This window comes from Passer montanus, unplaced genomic scaffold, assembly GCF_014805655.1.
Source record: "Passer montanus isolate IOZ18808 unplaced genomic scaffold, ASM1480565v1 scaffold143, whole genome shotgun sequence".
NCBI classification, from domain to species: Eukaryota; Metazoa; Chordata; class Aves; order Passeriformes; family Passeridae; genus Passer; species Passer montanus.
In genome coordinates this window covers 528,565-555,755 of record NW_024361275.1, presented here as the reverse complement: position 1 = coordinate 555,755, position 27,191 = coordinate 528,565, and the positions used below count along the sequence as shown (strand labels likewise).

General features: G+C 58.4%; 1 protein-coding gene across 1 annotated transcript; it reads left to right on the top strand.

The window, feature by feature from the left end:
• Nucleotides 1-2,851: 2,851 nt before the first annotated feature.
• On the top strand, nt 2,852-13,255 carry PHF24 (PHD finger protein 24). The gene is made up of 8 exons (XM_039700758.1): nt 2,852-3,214; nt 8,068-8,440; nt 9,631-9,816; nt 10,281-10,359; nt 10,466-10,668; nt 10,975-11,141; nt 11,342-11,443; nt 11,549-13,255. The coding sequence occupies exons 2-8, from the start codon at nt 8,072-8,074 to the stop codon at nt 11,643-11,645; spliced, it is 1,203 nt and encodes a 400-aa protein (XP_039556692.1). The 5' UTR covers nt 2,852-3,214; nt 8,068-8,071; the 3' UTR covers nt 11,646-13,255.
• The last annotated feature ends 13,936 nt before the right edge of the window (nt 13,256-27,191 follow it).

The following is a 27,191-nucleotide window of genomic DNA, read 5'->3' as shown; positions in this document are numbered from 1 at the left end:
ACACTTATGGGGGGTATGGGCTGTGCAGGGAGCCAGGCATGGTCTGCCTTGCTCACAGGTTCGCTCTTGCACCGTTTATTCCAGGTGATGGGCGATGCTGTGCCATTCTCTGCCTGCAGTCTGACACGGCAGCCCTTCAGGCAGCCAGTTTTTATCCAATTTCATGCTGACTTTGGTATCATCCTTCCCTCCTGAAACAGCTGCCATGAGGGGAGTCGATGCCTCTCCGAACCCTCCCCGCAGCGCATCAACACTATTATCTCCATCAGCCAAACTTGCAATCTCCTGAAAAAAGATACCTCGCTATTTTGACAAGTTCTCCTCTCCATCACCCCCCGCCGGCTGGCGCAGGCGCGCCGCGGCCGCCGTTCCTGCCAAAATTTCGGGGCCCCGTGGCTCGCTCCCTGCGTGCCCACGGCAGGGCAGACCCCCGGGCCGTGTCCCCCCGGGGGCGGCGGCTGCGGGCCGGGGCAGCGGGCGGGCAGCAGCAGCCGCAGATGGCGAGCGAGCCCACACGCCGCAGCAGCCAGTGACCTACACGCGGGCGTCATGCGAGATCTGGGAGCGGGGAAGAGGAGCTGACGAAAATGCACATTCCCGCTGCAGCTCAGCTCTCACCTCCGCCCCTGCAGCCCTCCTCCAGCAGACCGGCGCTGCCGGCTCCCGTCGGGAGCCTCCCCAGCCTGTTGCCGGCGGTGCCGCTCCAGTGAGCAGCCAACCGCGCCGTGGCTTTCCGGAGAGGACAGGGGACTGTGTCCTCCTCCTCCTCCTCCCCAGAGGGTGCGAGACGATCCTTAATCCGGCACAGGATGTCCTTGTCCTGGGCCTGGCTCTGGCTCTGGGGCACGGCGCACCTGCCTGCAGCGGGATCCCCAAGGCCTTGGGCAGCTGGAGCAGGAGCGGGGCTGCAGCTCCTCCTTGCCTCTGCTTTTCCAGGAAGCGCTGCGCTCGGCCCCGGGACTGCCCTCCCCACACAGGCACTAAAAGCTTTCAGAGCCTGCCCGCACACTCCTCTCCAGCTCCCTGGGGCCAGGGTTCGTCTCTGGAGATGTTTCCCGCGGGCCTCCCTTGCGGTGGATGCCTTCCTTGGCATCCACTTTCTCCACCCCACGGCCATCCCAGCAACTTTCCACCGTGCTTCCCAGACCAAACAATGCCAAATGTGATTCACCCTAAAGGAAAGCATTCCTGGGGAAGGATGGAGCACAGAGAGGCACTTTGGGCCAGGGCAGGGCACCCAGAGGCTGCATTAAGGCTCCTGCAGCTTATGGAGTGAAGCAAGGCAGGACCTGACAGCCACAAGCAGAAAACAGATTAATCCTGTCTCCAGCCTGGCTCTGTGCATGCCCAGCCATGGGAGAGAGAGCCATGGACTGGCTCAGATCGCAGCACTGCACCCAGATGCTGCTTTTTCCAGCCTCTGGATCTGTTTGCAGCTGACATGAGCTGCAGATGGTCTCAGCTTACTCCCAGGTGAGCCATGGGAAGGGTCTGCAATGAAGATATGGGTATTGTGGGATCATTGTCAGTGCTCTTAGGACTACAGAGGGCTGGCACAGGGTGTGGAATAGCAGCCAAGGGTCAAGAACCATTGTGGCACCAGCATGTGGCACCAGCATGTGGAACCTGGTCCCCTCAGGGCTGCCCTGTCCCAGTGACCTGCTCCTGGGCATGCAGAGCACTCCGGGGGTGTTGGATACTGCATCCACCACAGGTTTGGATTTTTTTGGGATGTAGAAGGCCTCAGGGATGGTGCTTTCCATCTTCCAGAAGCTAGGAAGCTTCAGTCATCAAATGGTTCTTAATCCCAGATCTCCCACTCCATGCTCCCCATGTTCTCTGTGTGGGAAAGGTGACATCTCTCCCTCTCCACTGCTGCTCACTGCTGTCCACACATCCACCGTTCTGTGGGGCTGGCAGACCTGGAGCCTGCTAGGACCTGCTAGGATGTCGGGCTGGGATGAGGGGCTCCCCCCAGGCAGTATCCTGGGGACAGGAACAGTGCAGTGGGGCTGAGCAGAGCTTCCCCATGTCCTAGTCAGAACAGCACATGCTGTGTCCAGCCTGGCCAAGGAGCAGGAGCAGGGCAGCCCTGCAGCATCCCCACTGCCCAGGCCCCTCTGCTCTCACCTTCAGCATGTATCCCAGGTCTGGATGGAAAGTGCTCCTAGGAGGGCTCCGAGTCTGTTTCACCCTAAATCATCACCTGTCTATTCTGGAAGGGAAAAGTGCAGCCCCTCCAGTAAGGTGTGAGGGGGCTGTGTCCATCTCCACCAAGCTGATGGGGGGCAGCTGGGGATGCATGTGGACCAGACATTCTGCCTTCAGACATGCTGCATTAGAGCTGTGCCTTTTTCTCCCCACCAGCCTCCTCTCTCCTGCCCCATCACCTCCTCCCATCCCCCTGTGAGCCCCCAGCCCTGCTGCAGCCCTGTGGTGTCCCCCCAGGGGACAAGTCCTGGGGACTGGAAGAACAAAAACCCCGTGTTTTGCATTGAGCTGGGCACAGAGGGCTGCATGTAGTCAGCAGCCACCATGCCCCTGCTGCACCACGGTGTGGGAAGGACAGCCTGCCTGCAACACTGACCAGCAGACATTGGGTTAAAGCAGGTGCAGGTAGCCCGTGACTGAGGCACCGGTCTGGGGAAGACCCCGCAGCGGGGGAGATGAGACCTTTGCTCATCCTTGGATGCAGTCCCACCTCTGTAATCCTTGAGGTTTTTTCTGAGAAAGGCGGTTCAACCCAGGGGGCCAAAGGAGATGCAGGGAAAGCTTTTATTGGTATCTTCCAGCACACGTCAGCCCGGTTAAAAAAAAATCTTCGTTTCTCGGAGAGCTTTTTAACACGGCTCGGGCAGCAATTGGTACAGGGACGGCAAACCAGGCTGCATCTGCTCAGCCCCAGTCACAAGCTCCCTGCTTCCTCTGAGCGTGTGTGTGTGTGTGTGTGTGTGTGTGTGTGTGTGCGCGCGCTAGACACAGGCATCCGCTCCCAGCATCTCGCTGCCTCCTGCATCCTCCGGCAGCAAGTGCAGGGCTCTGGCTTCCCGGGTACCACCCTCGCCGCTCCATCCCCTGGCAGGGATTTGCACGCGGGGCACGGCATGCGGTGAGAGCCCGCGGGAGGAGAGGGGCTCGTGGCCAGAAGCAGCGGCGATGGGCATCGTGTGGACTGCTGTCTAGGGCTCGTGTTCCCAGACCGACCCTGATCCTGGTAAGTGGGGGGTTTTTTTTTGCATTTTAAGCGCTTTGCTGGGTGCGTAGCATGGGCTGTCCACACATTGTGTTGCCCTTCAGTGGGCTCCCCCACTGCCCCCAGGATCCTGGAGTCAGGGACCAGAGCTCCTGGGATGGGATGCCTGGGAGTGGGGATGAGGGTGGGGTGAGAGGGTCCTGCCCAGGCATCGGGGTCCTCATGAGGGTACTGGGGAGAGGGGCTGGGGAGGGAGAAGAGAAGGAGAAGTGCAGAGCTGGGCAGGAGCTGTGTCTGCTGCAGAGGAAGGGACTCTGCTGTCACGGCATTTTCATCCCCCTCTGGGAGATGAAAGAGTGCGACACACCTATGAAATCTGTCATAGCGCAGCAGGATGGGCAACCTGATCCGGCAGGGAGAACAGACACTGGCTTGGTGATCCCAGGACTGGGACACAGCACCCCCACACACACACCCGACATCCCCACTGGACTGCCACAGCCCTGCAGAGGGTGGGAGGGACCATCAGCCACGGACCTCTCTGCCCCATGGCAAATAGATCATCTCGCAGCAGCAGTCCCAGCAGTGCCACAGCTCTGGCATGTGCTGTCTCTCCGGGAGAGGGGACAAGAGCATGCTGCCAGACCCCCGTGGCCATCTGCAGCCAGCTCAAGGAGGTGGAATGCAATGTCCCCTAAGCAGAGCCTGCTGCCTTCACAGCCTGGCCCCCTCACTCGGGGCAGGCAGCAACTGGCAGGGTGTGCAGAGATGTGCAAGAGCCATGGCAGAGCCATGGCAGCTCCTCCCAGCCCTGCTTCCTGCCCTTCGGACCGAGACCTGGGACCGGGCTGCCATGGGCTCTGAGGTCCCAGGGTTCTCCTCCCTCCTGGTACCCCACCCCGCCACCCCCAGGCTCCCTAATGCTGCTCTAAGTAAGGCACAGCACTGCAGGGCAAAAGACCCAGCAGCCTGGTGAGGGCAGGGAGGAGGCCGGGCCCCCTGGCAGCCTGTGGGTACCAGGCACATCCTTCCCCCCTGACTGGGGAGCCAGCTCCTGGCACATGAGGGGGTTCTGGTCCCTGCACACCCCTGATGCATCCCCCTGAGAGTGGGTGCCAGCCCAAGCACCCGCTGACCCTTCATTTGCTGGGAGGGCCTTTCACCGAGGACCGCTGTGGGGCAGGTAACAGTCAGTCCTACAGACCCTGTGGCTCCACACCCCCATCTCCCCCGGCCACCACTGCACACCACAACAGCTCACCTTGCACCCACTGCCCCCGAGAAGCACCCACCCCACACCCCCAGCAGCCACAGCTGCCACCCCACTCCCACAGCTGCTGCAACATCCCTGCACCCACAGCCACCACCCACCCCCTGCCCACAGCCTCTGCAACACCCTCCCTGGGCCGCAACAGCCGCCCCGCACTGCCAGCCACACTCACCCCGAAACACATCCATCCACCCCTCGCGCCTCATCCGCCCTGCAACACATCCAGCCCTAACAAACACACCCCCCTGCATCCGTCCCGCGCTCCCAGCCGCCACACCGCCCCGCTGCGCCCACCTGTGTGTCACCCGCTGCCACCCACACTAACCCGGCACCCCGCAGCCCCAGCACAAGCCACGTGTGCTCTGCCACGGGAGAGAGGTTTTGCAGCCATGCAGGGACCGCTGGCTCTGCTTGCATCTGGATGCTCTGCCCTGTTTCCTTCTCCCGGGGTGCCTCCGTGCTAGCCACCAGCTCTCTCCCCATTCGCATCTAACACAGGCTTAATTCTCACTCCAGCTGCACCAGCCTTGCTTCCATGCCTCAGTTTCCCCACGTAGAGAGGAGCATGAAGCTGGGAAAGATGTGTCCATGTGTACTAAGAGGATGAAGTGCTTTCTGGCTCAGTGTTTTGCTGCAGGAATGAAGCAGTAAGGAGCAAATCCAAAAGAGAAGAGTGAGGGGAAGGAGTGTTGCCCAAGGGTCAGAGCAGGGGTGCAGGGGTTGGGGGCAATGGAAGGGAAGGGGTTGGGAAGTTTCCCACCACCCACTGTGACAGCCCCCGGTGCTGGCAGGGCTCGGTGGAGCCGGGTGTTTGCAGGCAGCTCCTGCCTGTGCCCAGATTTAGCTCCTCTGTGGGGGCGACCTAAAAATAGCCCCACGGTGCAGCCTGGCAGCAAGGTCGAGGCCCCCGCACCTCTTAGGTCACGATGAGACAGGTGGTGGCTCTGTTTGCCTCAGGGGGTGGACACAAATAGCACTGGAGACACCTTCCCCCAAGGACATGTGGGGACGCAGGGGCTGCTCAGGTTTCTGGGCTGCTATGGGGCAATACTGCCCCTGGCCCTCCCTTCTCCTTGAGAAGGGCAACTCCTGAAGTCTGGCATGCCTCCAGGTCATCCCAGGTTCTATGTGAGGGTGAAGTCCCACCCCACAAAGCCAGGTCAGGCAGGGCAAAAAGGGGTCAGGACAGTGCAGAGCAAGTTTGGGGTATCTGGGGAGCCATGGGGCCTGTGAAAGGCAGTGGAGTCTGGGGACTGAGTTCAGGGTGAAGCCATTCAGCCCTGGATGTGCAGGCAGGGTCCAGCTGTGCAGCACTAGCAGGGGCAGGGGGACCAGCAGAGCTGAGAACAGACACAAGTCATGACAGAAGTGAAATTGTCCAGGATCCAGGCACACAGTACACAGTGGCAGAAGGCACTCGGGGTAGGCTTGGAAGAGGACAAGAAGCAGGGAGGTGGGCTGGGATCTTGCAGAAGCAGTGCAGTGCAGGTGGGTGACTATGAACACACAGGAGAACAAGATTTGGGGGGGAATACAGAAAGTCCACACGCCAGCCACCCTTCTGTCGCCCAGGCTGCCCCACTGCACTGCAGGGTGGCTGGGGCTGGGGCACCCAGAGCTCAGCAGCATCGTGGGGAGAAGCTGCCAGCATGCTGGGATGAGGAACACCAGCATGGGTACCAGGGAGACTGGCGTGCTGTGGGCCACACACCTCTTTTCACTCTTCTCTGTGAGCCTAGCCCCAGTGGACCCTCTCCTCCCCACTTCGACCCAAACCTTGGGCAGGAGTAGGCCTCGATCTGGTCAACACTCGGTGGTGCAGGGACCTACAAAGGCAGATCTTGGGGGGATTTCCCTGTGACTTCTCCGACTCTCTCGCTCGCAGGCAGAGCTGCAATGCTGCCCAGCAGCAGAGCTGATCCTGACCACGGCAGACGTGATCCTGAGCCAGCCAGGCAGAGGGTGGTGGCACGGCGAGGAGGTAGAAACACCCAGGTGTTTTCCTTCCCACCGGCACAGCCGCAGAGATGCTGCTGCTGTGGCTTGGACACGTGCCTCCAGTTCTGCCCCGCTCCCACCTTTGCAAAGCCCCGGGAGCTGAAGAAGGCTGGGCACCAGCTCCGAGCCAGGCGCTGCGGCCACCAGGTGCAGACACCCCAGCCCACACAGGCGCCCGCTGCTGGGACCCCCACGCGCAGGACGGGGCCCACACGTGTTGCATCCCCGGCTCAGCGCGTGGGAATCCGCAGGCAGATGGTCCCGGCGGTGGTGGGGAGAGGCTGGGAAATCACATGCGTGTGCACGCAGTGGTGTTTGCCGCCTGCCAGCATGCTCTGCTCCGCTCCGCTCGGCCCTGCTGCTGCAGGGTACCTGTAATTACCCTGACCAGGCTCCCTGCCACAGCAGTGCCCGCGGTGTCGAGTCCTCCCGCAGGCAGTGAGATCCCGGCGGTGTGCACGCGTGCTGCTAATTATCCCGCTACCTGGGGACTTCCCTGCCGGGGCTGGCGGGGCGGGAGATTGCTGCTCCAATCTCCCCGCTTCGCCTCCCGGTCCCTGGGCACCAGCTGGAAGTGCCTCTTTGCTGCAGCCTAGAATTAGAGAATAATTAAGGCTGGAAAAGACCTCTAAGATCATCTACTCCAACCATTAACCCAACACTGCCAAGGCCACCTCTAAACCACATCCCTAAGTGCCATGTCTACACCATTTTTAAACACTTCCAGAGACAGTGATTCCACCACTGCCCAGGGCAGTATCTTCCATAGTGTAACCCCAGCATGGCATGAGGGAAGACCTCATGTGAAGTGATGCTGTGCCCCATGATGCTGGAGCCCAAATTCTGCTTCTCTCCAGCTTCAGCTCACACCCAGTGAGACAGTGTCCAGCTTATGGCTGCTGCTGTTGGCCTCCCCACTTTATCCTTAGGTGATCTTCCCCTAGCACTGAAGCCAAAGCTTCTTGGGACCTGTGTGCCCCTGTCCCATACATTGCTTCCCTTCCCTCTTGCACCCTCACAGTCCTCCTACAGCGGGCCCAGCCTCCCCAAGTGGCTCCTGGCAGTGTGCAGGATGCCCAGTGATCACAGCAGCAGCACACACACAAACATGTGAGTGCAAGAAGAGGCAGCTGAGTGAAGAGGAATTTAAGGAAGGTGAGGGGTCAGCACCAGACCTGCCACAACCTAGTCCTGGGCAGAGCTGCAGGGAGGACATCTTTCACCCTTGACTGGCCACAGAGATTGTCTTCAAGGCAGAAAGGAGATGCATGCAACGAGAAGGGTTACAGCTGGTCCTACTCCCTCTGGGTTTTACTGATCTGGCATGGAAGAGGCCTGGATGTTTCTTGTTAAGCTGGAGTCTATAGAGCAAGGGTGGGGAGGCACCCCCAAACCATCTCCCTGCCTTCTGTCCCACTCCCCCACCCACTCAGACCCTCCATGGCCAGGAATCCATCTCCCCACAGCCACCACCATGATCCCAGTGTCAGCTTGTCACAAAGCCCTCACTTCTCCCCGCCCTGAGCTTCTCCTCATGCAGCTGGGGGAAAACCACCGGGACACCCTCTTGGGGGTCAGGGACATAGCACCTTCCTTCCCACCGCAGAGCCATGGGGGTGCTGATGTCCAGGAGGCAGACGGTGGAGAGGGTGCAGAAGGTCAGCTTGGCCGTGTCAGCCTTCAAGGATGGGCTGCGGGAGCAGCCATCGACACGGCGTCGGGCGGAGGCGGGGACTGCGCGCCAGGGGACGCTGGAGCAGGAGGTGCAAGAGGGAGAGGAGGAAGCGCTGGCAGGACCTTCCCAGCCGGAGGAGAGCAGCGCCAGCAAGGCAGCCTGGGAGCGGCTGCGGGATGGCCGGGGCGTGGAGCCAGAGGAGTTCGACCGGGCCAACAGGTTCACGCCACCAGCCTTCATCCGGCCCAAGAGGGAGCTCCACGACGATGAGCCCCCGGACATCAGCCTGGAGCAGAGGGAGCAGGTGAGCTGATGGAACCACAAAGACAGCGTGGGAGGGATGGGGACAGGGCTGGAGGTGCACAAGCACCTGGGGGTCTGCCAGGGAGTGACAGTCTCCCTGGGCAAAGCCCTGCGGAGGTGGCTCAGTGGGGTAGAGTGCCAGTAGCCAGGCTGGGCGGGTGGAGGTGCCACACTGGGAGGGGGGTGCAACTGTTCAGATGTGCCCTGGAGGCACCCTGGGTGTCTTGAAAGGGAGAAGTCACTGCCGGGCACAGGCAGCACACTGGGAGGGGGGTGCAACTGTTCAGATGTGCCCTGGAGGCACCCTGGGGTGTCTTGAAAAGGAGAAGTCACTGCTGGGCACAGGCATTTCTAGGTCTGGGGAAGAGAGGACAATTTGATCTACATGTTCGTCCACCTACAGTCAACCAGCTTGCAACTCAAGCCGTCCCTCCATACCCACAGCCCCTACATCCCTGCCCGTCTACAACCCAACAGCTTATCCACCCATGCCCTCAATCTTGCAACCCACCCATCCACACCCACAGCCTTACCCACACAGCCACCCACCCAAGCCTACACCCCAGCCCACCTACACCCTTATATAGCACCAAAAAGGCATGGAATATCCTGAGTCAGAAGGGACCCACAAGGATTTTGAAGTCCAGCTCCTGGCCATAGACAGGATACCACACGAATCACACCATATGCCTGACAGTATTGTCCAGGCTTGGTGCTGTGACCACTGCCCTGGGGAGCCTGTTCCAGTGTCCAACCACACCCTGAGCCTAAATTGCCCAGGGTACCTAAATAATATACCCAGGTTAGTATCTCTTTGGAAGTGGAAATGGAAATGTGTAGAAAACCTTACAGCTTATCCATCAACACTTACAGCCCTAAAGAGCAGCCAGTGTACAACCCTACAGTCCAGCCACCCACATGTAACACGCTGCAGAGAACCTACGACTCCACAGCCCCACCAACCATACACAGCCGTACACAACCACCCACCATTCATCCCCACAAACACACCCACCCTCCTCTAACTTGACCAGCCGCGTCCATTACAACAACTTCTTCCCTATGCCAGCCCCACATATTCCCAGCTTCCCCCCCCCAAGCATCCACCCCCACCTGCAAAGCACCGCCCAGCTCGAGAAGCCAAGCCCCTGCCCACACTGCTCTGCTGAGCATGTGCCCATCCCTGCCCAGATCCTGAATGATGAGATGTGTGAGATCTGCGAGGTGTGGACGGCCGAGAGCCTCTTCCCCTGCCGCATCTGCCACCGGGTGTACCACGACGGCTGCCTGCGCCGCATGGGGTACCTGCAGAAGGACAGCGCCGTGGAGGTGACGGAGACGGCGCACACCGAGACGGGCTGGAGCTGCTACTACTGCGTGAGTGCCTGCACTGGGGGACACCAGGCTGCTGCAAGGGGGTGGGTGCTCCCCAGGGAACTGTGCCCCACACGGACATGAGCGGGGTCCCACCTCACAGTCTGCTCTGGGGCAATGGGGGACATGCTGCTGTCCGGTTCCCACCACCCACCTTGGCTTGACAGGGTCACCAGACACAGGGCACAGTGGCCCTTTGCCACCTCCCCACCTCTGCAGCCCTGCAGCTCCCCAGGACCTTGGTGCAGGATGTGACGCTGTGGGCACATGAGATGCTGTAGCAGAGCTGGGATGGCCAAAGCCCGGGGGCGTGGAGCCATCCCACTGCAGCACCCTTGGGTGGCACAGCACATCTCTCTGGGTGTCCTCACCCACTCGCCTTCAAGGGATCCTGATGCTGCCATTCAGAGGTGTGCTCCCTCACCCCATGTATTTTCCTCATGGTCCTCTCTGCCCCCCCACCCCAGGACAACCTCAATCTGTTGCTGACAGAGGAAGAGATGTACAGCCTGATGGAGACCCTGAGGAACTGCAAGATCATTCCAGGTGTGTACCCTCCATGCGGCAGGTCCCAGGTGGCTGCGGGAAGCAGCTGGGGAGGGGGGTCCCCCCCTCCTTCCTGGGCACAGCACAGCCAATCTGTCCCCTGCAGAGAGCTGCCTGACCCTGGATGACTTCCTGCACTACAAACACCAAGTGCACAAGCAGCAGTTTGAGCGGACCATGCCTGAGGCACAGGAGGAGCAGGCAGCCCTGCAGTTCAACGCCCTGGACCCTGACAAGAAGGGGCACATTGAGTGGCAGGACTTCCTCTCCCATGAGTCCATCCAGCTGCTGCAGAAAATACGGCCACAGGTATGGTTGTGGCATCCAGGGCTTGCTCCCATGGCTGTCACACGTGGTCACAGCACCCAGGGCTGGCTACCACGGCCAGCAGCTGTGGCAGTGGCACCTAGGCCCAGCATCCACAGCACCCATGGTCATGGCACCCAAAGCTGGCTCCTACAGCTGATGCCTCTGGCTGTGGCACCTGGGGCTGACTCCCATGGCCAGCACTCCACTGGCCATGGCGCTCAGGGTGGAGACCCCTAAGCTTTGGGAATGTAAGGAGGGAGGTTCCCACAGGATGCATGCTACACCTTCACTTCTCTGACCCCCTAGAATGCCCTTCTGCGGCTGCTGACACCCAAGGAGCGGGAGCGGGCACGGACAGCCTTCCTGGCCCTGGACCAGGACAATGATGGCTTCATCGGGGAGGCTGAGTGCCGCCAGGCCCGCCACACCTGGTTCCGCAAGCACCAAAAGGAGATGCTGTCCTGCAATGTCAGGTGAGGGGATGCCCACCCAGCCGGGACTCCCAACACAGTCCCAACACCTACCAAAGGGGCTCAGCACAAAAATGGTTGCCCCCACTTCCCACCACCTCCCTCCCCGCCATGGCTCCTCAGCCCTGTGCACCCTCTTCCCCCACCACCACTATTTGGGGTGCAAGGAGCGGGGATGAAGAGCATCCTCCTCCCTGCCACAGCATCAGCCATGTGGGGCCCATATCAGAGGGCAGCCCCGCCAGCAGCAGGAACGGGAAGAGCCCGGAGAAGATCCTGCCAGCCACAAAGCAGGAGGAGACCAGGTGAGGCAGGGATGCTTAGGGGGATGGTAGACACCCCCATTTTGGGGGGAGACCCTGGGGGAGCAGTGTTGCCAGGGTGTCCAATGAGCCCACATCTGCCCGCAGGAGCATCGACTGGCCCGGATTCCTGCGGGAGAACGTCGCCTTCATCCTGGCCGCGCGCCCCAACAGCGCAGCCCTGCACCTGCAGCCCCTCGCCTAGACCCGGCCGCGCCTCGCGGGCGCGGCGCCACGCCCGCCATGGTGACCTGCCCCGCCCTGCCCCGCGGGCACAGCCAGGCGCCCATTGGCTGGCAGGGAAGCGGCCGTGCCGCCCTATGCCCCGCCTCCCCCTTGGATTGGCTGTGAAGAGGACGGGCGCCAGGCTCTGATTGGCTGAGGGAGCGGGAGCGGCTCTCGGGTCTCTGATTGGTGGGGGGAAGCAGGGCGGGGCAGGGCGTGTCCCCACTGTTCTCTGCGCCCTGCAGGGACCATGGTGGGCAGGGTTCCTGTGCCCGGGGTCACCGTGGGGCATGAGGGGCAGGGAACACGCTGCCCCCGTGACCCCTGTCCCCACAGCACCCAGGGACCTGCAGGGGCTGCCCTGGGTACTTGTGGGGTGACAGCAGAACCCAGTGTGTCCCCAGCCTCCCACAGCATCATGGGGCAGCACAGCTGAGCCTCTGCGTGCCACAGGCAGCACCCACGGGTCTGCGGCAAGCAGCGTCTCAGCTCATCAGCATGGTGGATCCTCAGGGGATGTGGCTGACTCCCTTTGGGGTCTTTCACATCCCTGCCCTGCTCCAGCAGGGGTTGGAGCCCAGTAGGTCTATTCTTGCATGCACAGCTCATGGCTGGAAGAGACAGTTTCCTGTCATGGCTCAACCCTTCCCTGCTGGCAACCAACTATTTAATGCCAACAGCGATGGTGTAGGAAGGAGCACTGGTAACAGAAAGCATCTGAGGGATAAGAAGTCAAGGTCAGATGTAGGGGGAGCCCTCCTATGCCTCTGATCTTGCCGGCAGCACTTCCCTGCATCCCTCATCCCCTCCTGTACCCCTGGTTCCAAGGGATGCTCTTCATTTGCTTGCCATTCCAGTCCCACACCAACCCTGTTCAGTCTTGCTCTCTACCCACCGCATCAAGTGGGCAGCCTTGCCTCGCTGGGAGCATTAGTGCTAGTGGTGGGGAGGAGGAGGCAGAGCCCCGAGCCCCCCGGGTGTCAGCTGCAGGGATGAGGCATTCACTGGGCCCGTTGGCAGCCCACAGTGATAGATGCACTCAGCCCACAGATGAAGGAGCAGGAAGCCCAGAAACCTTGCCCTGCACATGCCAGGGGTTGGGATGCCCAGGTCCCATGGCAGTCCCAGCAGCTGCTCCTGCCCCTCTAATCCCTTTCCCGCAGTGCCCTCAGCCTCTTCCTGCCTGGTGTGCCGTGGCTCAGCCAGGAGGCCCTGGGGTGTACAGAGGCCAGGGGTGCACTTGCAGCAACCTGGTCACTCCCTCACCTCCATCCCCGATGCCCTGTGGGCATCATCCCAGTCAGCCCCTTCCCCCAGCCAGGGCACAGTTCCCCTCTCCAGGGTCTCCCCCACTGCAAGACCAGGAGGCGCACCAGTGCCACGACATCTTCCTCTACCACCCTGGCATGCCAGGCCAATGGGGATATTTTGGATGCCAGGTCCGAGATGTGGCCAGAGCGCCAATGGGGATATTTCGGATGCCAGGTCCGAGATGTGGCCAGAGCCATGGCGAGGAGGCGGCCGTGGGTGCGTGGGTTGCAACTCCCTATCTGTACTGAGATACATTCATTAAACAGCTGTGTCCAGCTAGCCTCTGTCTGGTGTGCTTACAGGTCTTCTGTGGGCATTTTTGGGCACCCACAGCTTCCTGTTGTTTAAAATCCCACCTCAGGTCACTGTCCCATCAGGCAAGCTTGGCCTCCTGTCCCCAGAGTGTCGCACAGCAGTGACAGAGGGCAGCCAGCGTGTGCACCCAGGACCCAGCAAACTCGGGGTGCTGCATGTCTCCCCAGGAAAGCAGACAGTAAGGAGAGTGCATGGCTGATTGTGGAACCACCCCAAACACTGCAGTAAAAGGGACAGCCCTCCACAGGGATGAGTGTGCTCTCCACCCTCAGAGGCACTGGATGATGAGAACTGAGCACTGGAGACAGCTGGATGCTGGGAACAGGCTGTCTGCAGCAAAATAACCCCACAGAGACACCAAGGTTCCCCAGGAGAGTGGTCCCCTCGGCTGGAATGCTCCAGCTAATCACATCCACAGAGCTCCCAGGAAAAGCTGCAGCTATTGCTGGCAGCACATGGCCTTTGGGAACCAGGCTGCCAGTAAAGGGGACTCACTGGCCTGGGGGGGACTTTCCTTGCAGAGCCCATGCTGCAGTGGGGAGGGGAATGGGATGTGAGAAGAGGATATGGGAGGGAGTTAGGAGTGGGGATGCTGCCCTGACAGCATCAGTTCAGTCTGTGGGGCCTCAGAGCTTGCTGCTAAAAGCTTGACTGGGATATTTGAGCTCACTCCCACGGTCACAGTGGGATACCATTGCGTATAAACCACAGCAGGGGTGTCCAGCTCCCACACAGAGAAAATCCAGCAAGCATTTCAGGCTCTGAAACTCAGATAAGCCTTAAAATTGTCTGTGTCACCTGGGAGACACACTCATCACCTTGGGGAAGAGGATGGACATCTGCAGGAAGGGGGAGCTGACGGAGGTTTATGCCTGATGGTGGGATGTCAGGGATTGGTGATGATGCAGATTCCGCCAGTGGAGGAAAGCCCAGGGAAGCCCTCACATGGCGAGAGGGTGTTAAATCACTGTGTTATTATCACAGTGTTAAATCACTGTGTTATTGCTCCGTCTGCTGGAGATGAAGAAGAACAAGCCAGAGCACAGGCCTGATAACCCTGAGAGTGGGGCACTCACTGCCAGCACCCCAAAGCTCTTCATCCAGGGAACAATACACAACAGCTGTCCCAGCCCCAGCCTACCCTGTCACACCCTGCAGCAGGCTGGCACCCCTGCCAGGACACACAGCTGGCTGGTGTCCCCGGGAAGCTGGATAACAAGGGCCACAGGTGGCCGTGGTGGCCTGTGTCCTGCAGGGCTGTCACCACTGCAGCACCAGCTTCACAGCTCCGTCACAGCTACAGATCCCCAGTGAGTGACCACCACACAGCAGAGGGTGCCCCAGCCACATCTCCACAGAGGCAGCATCGAGGTCTGGGCAGAAGCAGGAGGATGTGGTGGGGAAATGGGTAAGGTGTTGCTGTGGTTCCTCTTTCATGTCACCTGGTCCTTCAAGACTGCTGACCTCTGAGACACTGTCCCAAGAAAGCTTCTGTTGCCTACAGACCGCCTTTCCTAATTCTGGGGCAAGGCTGTCTCCAAATACTGGTTGCTGTGGTTCCCCTTTCATGTCACCTGGTCCTTCAAGACTGCTGACCCCTGAGACACTGTCCCAAGAAAGCCTCTGTTGCTACAGACCACCCTTCTTAATTCTGGGGCAAGTCTGTCTCCAAATACTATAGGATACCTTCTGCTGCATTTGGTACCAAACCTCCAAACACCCAAAAACTGGCACAAAGCTCTGTCTGGACACTTGTGCAATCTGCTCACCTCACGCTGGTGCAAACCTCTCTCCAGATCTCTCTGACTGCTGGTGCAATCTCTCTGAGTGCTGTTGCAAACCTTTCCCTGAACAGCAGTGCAAACATCCCCATGGTGATCCCAGGCCCTAAACCATAGGATCAGGATGTTCATGTGGGATTTAAGGCTGGGGCAAGAACCAGCTGTCCAGCCCAAGGCTCCCAAGCCTGCTGAAGTTACAATGTGCAGCTCACATGCCTGTCACCCACCACCAAGTGCCAGGCAGTGGATGCTGTGCTCCCCACTGGGGGTTCCCAGCCCCAGGGCTCCAGTCCAGCATCACTCTGCTTGGAGCTGGGAACAGAGTCCCAGGGTCCTGGGGGCAGCTCTGGCTCCTGTGTTTCACAGCAGGCAGTGGTCAAAGTATTGTCCACCTTCTGCCCCAGTGGTCCTGCTGTCTGGGAGGGGACAGCCAGATCCTGTCTGGCTCAGGAGCAGCCCACAGGAGATGGCAGATAATAGAGGGCTCCAGTCCAGCATCACTCTGCTTGGAGCTGGGAACAGAGTCCCAGGGTCCTGGGGAGCAGCTCTGGCTCCTGTGTTTCACAGCAGACAGTTGTCAAAGTATTGTCCACCCTCTACCCCAGTGGTCCTGCTGTCTGGGAGGAGAGAGCCAGATCCTGTCTGGCTCAGGAGCAGCGCACAGGAGATGGCAGATAATAGTGCCTCACTCTGTGTTGAGGTTGCCCCCTCTGTCAGGCTGCAGGGCTATTGGACAGGGCTGCCACCCCCTCAAAAAAAATCTGTTAGTGGGGAGGACTTGGTTTTGCACCCAAGGGTGCAGGATAGCACCCTCCTCCGAGCCTGGACACCTCTGCACATCCCTGGAGCTCCCCTGGTCTTGGCCATATTCCTCTAGGCCTGGTGTGTCCTGACCCTCCTCCGAGCCTGGACACCTCTGCACATCCCTGGAGCTCCCCTGGACTTGGCCATATTCCTCTAGGTCTAGAAGGGAAGTGACCGTGATGAGCCCCACGCCAAAGCCAGACAATCTTCAGGAGAGCTGTGCTGGCATAGAGGGGAGAAGGATGACCAGAGGGACTCACGGGACAGTGTCTCTATGAGCCCTGGCACTGCCTGTCACTGGGGCGGGATGTCAGAGCCCCATCCCATCACTGGACCAGTCAGAGACCACTGGCAAGAAAAGAGGATTCTCTGGGCAGCATGTGACAGTGACAGCGAAGCCACAACCTGTGGAGGCAGTGACACCGCGGTGGCCCCAAGTATCCTTCCCCTCCCAGGCCAGAGCAGGAGTGACCAGGCAGAAGAGGGATGAATGATCTCCCCATTTAGCAATATCACTGCAGATGGGGTGGCCCCAAGTATCCTTCCCCTCCCAGGCCAGAGCAGGAGTGACCATGCAGAACAATGGGGATAAATGATCTCCCCATTTAGCAACATCACTGCAGATGCAAGCAGGAAAGTGAGGTGGGAAAGCTGAGAGGATTTGGGAGAACAGAATTGCGATGAGGAGATTGGATTACCCAGAAGTGATTCACCCACCCCAAATCAGGGTCCCTAAGGACACCAGGGCCCTCTGGGGACAGTTGAGGGAGGACTGGGGGTGAGTGGGCTGCGGAGAGGTACAAGGGGCCGTAAGAAGTGTGCGTGTCCCCGCAACAGAGGGGTGACCACGGGGTGTCGCCGCTGCTCCACGCCGGGAGCCGGCGGTGCCACCTGGGAACCCGCAGAAAGCATGCAGGGAGCAGGGATGCAGGGATGCAGGGAGGGGGGACGCAGGGATTCGTTTCAATACCCCGAAATAATTATGTAGGTTGTTTCGTGACCCCCTTCCCCTCCTGCGCCAAACCCAGCTCTGACTCCTACGTCTGCCTCACAGCACCTTCCTCCTCCCTGGTGATGTGCCCGTGGCTGGTGAATGGAGGACCACACCTGCTGCCTGGGGAGCTGGGAATGAGCCCGGGCAGCCCCAGGCTCCTGCAGGGATGGTCTCCATTCTCCGCAGCCCCCTGGAGGTGGGAGACACCGGCCTTTAGAGAAGAGAGATTGACTCAGGGCTCCCTCGGGTCTAAACATCCATTCCCCATGAGTTGCATGGGAAGGTAGAGCCCCCTCCTCTCCTTGTCCCCTGGGCACCACCTCCTCTGTTCAGAGCCACTGCACCCCCCAAATAGCTGCAGGGTCTGACCACACCCGGCACTGCAACCTGGCTGGGAAGGCTGTTCAAGAGACAGAAATGAAGCCGAGCTCTAGGTGTGCTGGCACGGGTAAGGACAGCAATGCCAACCAGCATCTGCTGGGACCAGTCACCTGCTGCTCAGATCCACAGGGCATCTGGAGGGAGCCAGAGGGCACCTGGGTGGGGAAATGACATCCCCTACCCAGTGGGTACCCAGCCCACAGCTGTTGGATGAGCTGCCCCAACAGGACACAACCCCACAGGCACTCCAACATGGGGAGGGTGTGCTCCTCTCCGAGGAAATGCACATGACCTATGCCACCCCCAGGAGCCCACTCAGGGCCTCTGCATGGTTTCCACGCTGTGTGCTGTGCCACCAGCTCCCACCACCCCCACGCTGCTGGCTTGGTAGCCCTGGCAGAGTGCAGGGCTGCCAGACACTCCCTCCTGTTCCCAGCACACTCTCTCCCACTTTCTCCTGCGCAGCACGGGGTGTCTGTGTGGTGCAAAGGGTGCAGAGGAGGCCCTGGGATGAGGGGGGGCACAGCACAGTGCCGAGCATGGCAAGCATCTTGTTCCCACAGCAGCGTCGCTGTGACTCATCCTGGCAACCCACACAGCACTCAGGCAGGGTGTCCAGGTCCTCTCCTGCCTCGGAGCAAGGCCATGGCAGAGCAATGCACTAACAGCACTGGTTGCCAGCATCCTCATTGTCCTGATCCTACTGCCCTGGCATTACAGTGGGACCGGGAGCTGGCCCCAGCCCTGGGCTTCCATGTTCCTCTCTGCACCCCACAGTCCCCCAAGCAGCTGCTACCAAGCACCTGCTGGTGTGGCAGGGACCATTGGGTGCCAAATGAAGCAGAGAGTGAAATTATTTGGGGTACAGTGAAGGGCAGGACCTGCCTTCCACGGTGGTGCAGCTGACACTGGAGCAGCTGCTCATGGCCCCTCTGGATAGAACACTGGGCAGTGCCATGTGTGTCCCTGTGTGCCCCAGCATTCCTCCTTGTGCCATATGTGTGCTGTGCACCCCAGTATCCCCTCTTCATTTAGGATGTGCCCCTGGACCCATAAGACAGCACACATAGTTCTCTTGGCTTACCCTCAAGTCGTGGGACACTGATAAGAAAGCATCCAGTGTGGGAGCTCAATGGGGCCAAGACATACCCTGGTGGCCAGGGAAAGAGGAAGTCAGACAGAGTACCTGGAAAGCAGGGATTTGGATCTGAGCCACTCCAGAAAATGAGCACTGTGCTTGGCACTGGCAGAGGCACCCAGCCCTCAGACGACTGGGGACACAGAGTTCCATCTGGGGTATCTGCCAACCCACGCAGCATCAATGGGGCCTTTCACTCCCCAGGAGCGGGGCCCAGGGCTCTGGCACCAAGGAAGGGAGTAATAAAGGGGGGAGGCACCTCGTGTTCAGCATGGAGAACCCCGTGACCCAGCAGGAAAATGATCCGGGGGCTGGAGTGACTGATCCGCGAGGAGCCGCACAAAACTATATCTGTCTTTCTTGGCTGAGTGATGACTAAGGGAAGGACAGGAGAGCAGTCTGCACACCGCCAGGCAGAGGAGGAATTATTTAGGCTGGAGCATGGGGGTGGAGGGATGGGGGCTGGGAGATGGGTGGAGGGAAGGTGGAAGCTAGGTGGGATGCTCTGGCAGTGCTCCCCCTCGCTGCCTGAGGGACACCAAGTACTGGTGAGAAACAGCTCAAGAGCTGGGGAACAGGAAGCTGCTGGCTCACTTTTGTGGAGAAAATACTTTCAGCCAAGGGAGTGTCCTGCCCTGGCTCCAGCCCCACAGCCAGGCTTGGAGACCAACCATCAGCACTGCAGGACAGACAGCATCTCCCACACATGGGATGCCATGCAGCAGCTGCTGCACAGGGTGGGTCCCAGAGGGTGGAGAAATGGTCCCACTACATGGCATCTGTTCTGTGCTCTCATGTAACCACCTGGCACACAGCAAAAATCAAAGGAAGGAGAAGGGAATGAAAAGGGGTTCATCATCCTCTGGGACCAATCCCTTCTCCCGGGAAGGAAGGGACCTCACCAAATAAGCTATTCCCAAAGCCAAAAGGTACCAAATCTATTTTGTGGGGCCATCTAGTGCTTGAGGAGCTGGCATCAGGATCAAGAGCGGGTGAAGTACTCAGAGCCACAACTTAAGCTAATACTTTGATTGGGCCACCCTGACTCATTCCCCTGAGGGTTGCCACCCTGCTCTCCACTTTGAAAAGATTTTTGCAGCATAACTGTGGTACAAATATCCCAACCCAGCTGACATGTGAAGCTGTGGGAGCCTGCAGGCTGCTCCATGCATGGGGGGCATGCCCAAGTGACCTTTGTGCCCTCCAGACCATCCAGCCCAGGAGGATGTTTGCTAAGGAAGTATTATTTTTAGGTCAGAAAGTCCCCGACACTTGCAACCAGGACTCCCATCAGTTGACCTTAATAGGCTACAAGAGCAGAACCACACCCCAGGATGGTGCAGAAAATTAAATTAAGGAAGAGGCTATAACCCAGCACGACTTCATGTCCATATATTCAGCAGGGCTTGTCAAATAATCCTAGCTTCTTCATTTGATGACTTTATAAATTCAGTGGCTAAAATACCATCATGGACATACCAGACTGCTGTCAGGTCATGCTGTCATGCCAGGGAAGCACTGGGCAATGCCAGGGGGAGCACTGGACAATGTTGTGGAAGCACCAGGCAATATCAGGGGAGAGCCAGGCAATATCAGGGGAGCAGAGAGCAATGCCAGGGGAGCACCAGGCAATGTCAGGTGAGTATCACAGGGCCAGTGACCTGCCAGGACCCGACCCTAGGGACTGCCACCCATCACTCCAGCTCCCACAGGCAGCAACAACTCTGTCACTGCCCAGCACCCTCTGAGATGGTCTATGTCCCTAGGCGGGCAGCAAGGTAGGAAAAAGAAGCCACAGCATCACCCTGGTTTCATCTCCCGTCTTCTCATCTTCAAAGCAGCCTGATGTCCTCTTCCAACACCCTCGGCGTAGCCTGGCAACGGCAGTACCAGCATAGAAACAGCTGTACTGGCATGGAAATGGTAGTACTGGCATGGCAACGCTGTGATAGGGAGATAAAAATGTCAGGCAGATCCCCTTTTCTGCTTCCCAGAGCAACAAAGCTGCCCTGTCTCCCTTGGATACCTCAGAAGGGTTCTGGGCACCAGGCATGATGAACCCTGCCAGCCTCATCTCCCTTCCCCATCGCCCCTCCCCACCGCCCAGCATTGTATGAGATGAGTTGCTGGGTCTCAGCCGAGGTCTCACAGTCCTTCAGGCATTCAGGGCATTCAGGGAGCCGGCAGATGCCCTTTGCGGGTCCCTTCGGGGGTAGAACCATGCCTCCCCACCTTCCCCCTTCCAGAGAAAACACCTGGTTTGAGGGGCACAAATCTGTAAGCCCTGAGAAGAGGGCTCCCGGCTTTTTTGGCTGCCAAGAGCATTCCCCCTACAACCAGTCCCTCTTGCTGTTCAGCGATACCCCTGCGGTGGGGAGGAAAGGCACACGGGACATTAGGACTGCCCTCCTCATCCCATCTGGATGAGGGGAAGTCTCCGCGGCGGCGGGCAGAGAGGGCAGCCCAAGCATCCCACTCTGCCGGGTAAGGAGATCCGGTGGGGCATCGGAAGTTACACAACCCTGCGCTATGCAGACAAGGCAGCGAGAGCTGCGGGGGCGCACGGCAGCCCCCGCAGTGAATTCCCTGACGTGGCAAACATCTCCCGAAGCCCCCTCCATGCCCACCTGCACACGCAGGCAGGAACCCACGCACATACGCAGGCAGGAGCCCACACGCCGGCACACGCCTGCCTCTAAAGGAAAAGCCGAGCCAGAGCCAGAGCTGAAATAGTGAATTGCCTCATTCATTCACCCTCTCCGGAAGCTTTGCCCGTACATGCAAACATACGCGCAGGCAGACATGTGTGGCAGACACGTGCGGCCATCCCTAGGTCCCCCAGGAATTCCGGCGCCACCAACCCCCCCTCCCCCCCCAGCCAACTTCTTCACCCCCCTCCCCAAACTGAAATATATTCTGTGCATGTCCTGCCAGGAGAACCCCAGCTCTGCAGGAGGACAACCCTGACTGAGGCAGATTCACGGCATGGTGGAGGGTCCCATATTCCCTGGGGGAGAAAATGCCCCAGGGAATATGGGACCATATCAATACAATCAATTTTTGGTCCCAAATCCAGAAACTCTCACACAGTACCTATTTCCTTAGCACACACAAAAGCAATCCTAGCCACACTTGTCCCCACAGTTCAGTCAAGACAGGGATGGTACTTAGCAAAAACCCTGACCATGGCCACACAGGTCACTTTACCAGAGCTGGACCTGGCAGAAGCTGTGCAGGGCCTGGCACACGCATGACCACATGTCACATATGTACATGGCAGGTGTGTGAACGCCCACTGACACCTCCACGTGGGATGGGCATGGACAGAAACCTCCATTACTAAGCTGAAAGGTCTGACCCCGGGGCTGTCATGCAGCAAACACTCCCCAGGCACACGGATGCCACAGGTGCCACAGCACACACCCTGGCACATGCAGTCTGTGCCCACATGAGCGTGCACATTCCTGACACACTCCATGATGCTCTGCTGACCCAGCACACACGGGGCACACACAGACATGGCCAGGCAGCAGTGGGGCAGTCATGCCTGCCTGTGCCTCAGCACAGCCCACTCTGCTGGCGTGTCCTCACGTAACTCCAGCCGAGTGTGGGACAAGCCACCGCACCAAGCTGGGAGTTGGAGCAGATTCAGCTCATTACTTTTCCTAGAATAACTTCAAGTCCCTTGAGGTGCCCAAGAAAACATCCCATCTCCACCTCCCTCGCACTCACTCAGCAGCACCAACCTGCAGTGCAGTGGTGGCAGCCACCACAGTGCGTGTGACATCCATGAGCACGTCATCGTGCCCTGGCATGAGACCCTTTCCCAACCCAGTCCCAGGTCACAGATCCTGACAGCCATGATGCTCAGTCATCATGACATATCCCCAATCCTATTCTCCCTCCCCTCATACAGGAGTGATGGATACTGATGCACCCACAGGTACCCCAGGACCTGCAGGACAGGCACCCAGCTCAGTTCCCCCCTCTAACTACACAGACATGTGCCAAAATCTCTCCTGGACAGGGAACATTTCCTGCAGTGGGTACTGTTGCCCACCCCAGAGAGACACAGGGATTCAGATCCTGCATGCCTCAAGGAAGCAAAAGCACCAGCACCTACTGTATGCCCTGTCCCTGCCCACCCCCTCAATGACTGCTCTTCCCATTTGACTTTGAGTATTCCTATTTTTCCTCAACCTTATCTAGAATTTGAGACCAAACATGGGGACTTGTATGTGCTCAGACTGCAGGTTTGTCCTGACCTAGCCTGCTGTCTCCCTTGCTGAACCTTCCTCCTCCACAAACACAGGTCATTCATGTCAGCTTGAGTGACACTTTATGAAGGTGTTTTGCCAAAGAAGAACCCTGCCACCATCACTGTGTGGCATAATCCTGGGTCCCCTCAGTGCATCTCGGCCTCTCTCCCCAGGCCCAGTACATTGAAACTTCTTTGGTTTTGTTCCTTTCCAGCAGCAGCAATTTCTCCTCTCCGCCTCCCTCCCACTCCCCATCCTCTGGGCTGTACTTTCAGTGCCACTGTCCTTACTGAAAGTTGAAACAAAGCAAGCAATCCATTTGGGACTGATTTTCTGAAGCATTAATTCTTCTATCCTGTTCTCATGTGGAGACGCTGCTGCTCTCCTCATTTACTCCATAATTACACAGCACTGTAACTTTTCCCTCTCCATTATTTCTCTCCCAGCAAAACAGAAGTGAGGGGTTGCGAAGTCTGCCTTTCACCCACCACCATCCCTGGCCAGGCTTGGATGCATTTTCTCTCTATGTACTTGATTCTTGGGTACATCAGCTTTATCTTGGGGTCTGGCACCATGTGCCAGGCTGAATCCTGTCTTCAGTTCTCACCATGGGAGATAGGACATGGCTTTGGGAATGAGAGTCCCAGCATTTCACACAACTGGGTCTGTGCAGGGCTTCCAGACACCTTTGCATCCCCAGGGATTTGGACTCTCTGGAGTCCCACTTCACAGGGCTGCTGGGAAGCACGGGTGGCTGCTGGGGAAGGGCCAAACCCCTGTCCTGTCCTTTGGCCTGGGCTGAGAGGAGAATGCAGGGCTTGCTCTGTTCTCAGGGTGTCCTCTCATGTCTGTGTTCAGACAAGGGGGACAAGCCATGGACAGCTCCAAGATCTGCCCCCAAACCTGAGTGATGGAGGTGATGAGCAGGAGCCACATTCCAAGCTGAGCAAGTGTGGAAGTTAGTGGACACCTTCAAGGCCACCTGGACAAGACCAATCTCCTTTCCCCAAGGAGCAGAGCAATGGATCCAGCAAAAACACATGCAGAGAGCAGCCACTACAGACATGTCTGCCAGGCAGGAGAGGATGACTGTGCTCAGCTCGTGATAGGCACCCAGGGAGACCAGATCCAACTGAAACCCCAAAGGACTACCCTCTGAATCAGAGGGACATGAGAAAGCTACTTGACATGCAGATGGCAACCTGTAACACACTGTTAACCACTCCCCATTTCATACACTGCCCCCACACCCTGCCCCATCCGCCCATCCTCTGTCTCCAAGCAAGAAACAGGCAGAGAGGAAAAGCCTCCTTGCCACAGCCTCCAGGCAGACCATTAGATGCTCAGCCAGCCCCTGCCAGCATCCTCAGCTCACTCACTAGCACACCCCCTCCCATTTCAGCATCAAGACTGGCTGGTGTCTTGGGTTCCTGGGGCAAAGCTCTAGGCAAGACTGTTCCCTGCCAGGAGCAGACAGTGACCTGGAGATCTGCAGAGCCATCCCACGACCAGCACAATGCCCCACAGCAAGTCCAAGAGGCACAAAACCCCAAGAGATCAGGTCAAGATGCCCAGAATCAGGCAGCTCCACATGTCTGCTTTTACTTCTGAAGACAAGACAGGGCCACCTCAGCATGCTCTAGCACTCCTGAGGGAGTGTTTAGGAGTCTTAACCCTGTCTTTCCTCCTCTGCCCAGGGTTAAAACTTTACCTGCCCACTATCCATAAGAAGATGAGATACTAAGGAAGCAGCAAAATCAGAGAGATTGTAGTTGAGGGCTGTGGGTAGACAGGTAACCAAACCACTACCACTGCAGCACCATCGGAATCATCTGCCCTCAAAAAACATCACCTGCATCCCTCTAGCACCACCTGCCATGGGGCCAGGGTAGACACAAGGAAGGAGGTTTGGTAGGCAATGGAGAACAGCCAAGATCAAAATAAAGGCAAACAAGCCTGTTCTTTCAGGAAACTCTCCTTGCAGACAATCCCTGTGATATTTTTATTTTTATTCTAGAGGTCACACATTTGGTAGCCCCACAGAGATATGAAGATTCCTACAGCAGTCAGATGGGCACCACTTGCTGTCCCGATGAACTGGTCACAGCTCATTTGGCATGTCAAGAATTAGATGCCAGGCAGATCTGCAAAGGATAGGCATCAGATGGACACACTTCCAGTAGGTGCAGCAGGGTTTGTCTCCAACCTGTGCTTCAGGTTGGAGAAGCTACCCACCTCCAGCTGTGACTTTCAGGGACAGCAGCCCTGCTGGAAGCACCTAGGAATGCCTCCGTCTTGGAAAGGATGTTTCAGGGCCAAAATTTACAAATGATGGAGTGGCTGGAGGGACTAGAACAGCTCAGTGTGCTTGACACCCGAACACAGAGCAGAAACAACTTGGTCAAAATGTAATTTGGAGAGAGAAAGACATTCCCAGGAGAAACCAAGTAAATAGCTTGGCCAAAATGTAACTTGGGAGGGACATGCCCAGGAGCAACCCAGTGCTGCAGGACAACTCTGCTGACGGAAGCAGGGCAAAGGCTGGAAGCTGAAACAGAGCCAACCCAAACTTCAGCAGGCGTCCTCCACGTGCAGATGGGTCCCCAGGGGTGACTGACACTATTTGGGTTCCCTAGCACAGCTGGCCTTCCTCCCAGGGAGATGTGGAGGTCAGAAGTGGGTGGCAAGAAGGATGACAGGGCTGTGGGGCTACTGCTGGCTCTCATCTATTATCATCCTGCCTGGCTGGGTAGCAGCACAACCAGAGTCAAGACAGTCCAGATCCTAGTCCCATGCCTGCAGCTGATTCCCACAGCAACTTGGGACAAATTGCCACATTCCAGCATGCCAAGCTAGGGTGGGGACACTGCCTTCCCTCTTTCAACTGCTTGCATTCAGGGCTGGCAGAAACGGCTCCAGGGGGGCTTTCCCTGCCCACACAATCTGCATGCCCAGTTTAGACCTCTGCGTTGGTGGTTCAGTGAGGGCTACAGCAGGCTAGGTCAGCACAAAACAAGGTGTCCAATCTGCTGAGTGGAACCTTCCTTTTCCCCGGGCTCTACCACAGAAAAAGCACTGCAGCATCCCCCATGCTGCCCTTTCCTCCCACTCACTCCTGCCTTCAGGATTTGGCCCCTCCAGCAGAGCATGAGCACAGGTGGGGACAGCAAGGGGCTGGAGAAGACCCAGTCCTCCCACGCTCTGCCACTCAGAGCCGCTCGCATCTCACCCGCGCACCTGACGTGGGTGGCAGGAGAGCCCCGCTGTGCTCATCCGAGGGGGCTGGCAAAGGTCAGCCCGGGAGATGGTCTCCAGCAAGGGCTGCCTGCCAACCACCCGCTGGGAACCACTCAAGAATAGCGGCAGGAAGGCAAAAAAGAAAGGAGAAAAAAAGAAGAAGAAGAAAAAAAATATGAAAAAGAAAAAATAACCCAGCTGGCAGCACAGACGCTGCCGGGAGAGGAAGCGGCAGGTTGAGACAAGGACATGGCTCATTATGCCACCCCCGCAGGTGCGGAGTGCCGAGCGGAGCGGCCGGCTCGGCTGCCGCCGGCGGCGCTGGCAGCGGGAGACAGCGGCCACCATCCTCATCCTCAGCCCCAGCCGGGGAGGACAAACCGAACACCGTCACTAGGGCTGAGAGCAGCTTCCACCCCCTTCCTCTGCACGCCCTGGGAGGCCAGTGGGGCTCTGACACGCAGCAGCACAAGGACACGGAAGATGCTGCTGGAACGAGCTCTTCTAGCGCCGCAACGACTGTCCTTGGTGGTTTGCAACGTCAGCCTGGACAAAGCCCCAGGCAGCACATGCTGACCTTGTGGCTGATCCTGCTTGCAGCACGAGACTGCTGGGGACCACTCCCCTCTGTTTTACCCCATGGTCAGAGCCAGGCAGACACAAGCCCATCACATGCTGAGGCTACCAACACAGCCAGGGAGCTGGTGAGAGCTGGTGGTTTCCCCAGAGGACAAGCCAAAGGTTGGATGAATCCCCAAGGATGCTAGTTATCAGGTATCCTGGACAGGGTTCCCCTGTATGGACAGCAGCCTCTGTAGGACATAAGAGCCCAGCCTGTCCTAGAAGGTGACCCACCAGCATCTCCTTAGAGATCCACCAAGTTCAGACCACAGCCAGGACAGCAGCAGGTAGGGAATGGAGCATTAATCCCACCATTAAAAAAGAAAAAAAGAAAAAAAAAATCTGAGCATGGATTTTATTTTTTTTCCTTGCAGCCTTTTCCTCCTGCTGCAGCTCAGGGTGCTGGAAAAGGCGGGTGACACCTCTGAGGATGGGAACAGGCAAGAAGGAGAGACAGCACCAAATGCGTGGGTGCTGCTCTTGCCGAGGAGAACAGAGCGCAAACCCTGCTGCTGCCAAGCCCAGTGTCCTCAGATGCATCTCCCCAGCTCACCCAGACACAGACACTGGAGCCTTCCCCATGCTGTACTGAGCAGGGGATTCTGAGCAGGACAAGGGAGCAGTGCAGCAAGGAGCCAGGGCCTTGCTCCTGCCCCATCTGCCCAGCCATGGGGAGATCCAGATG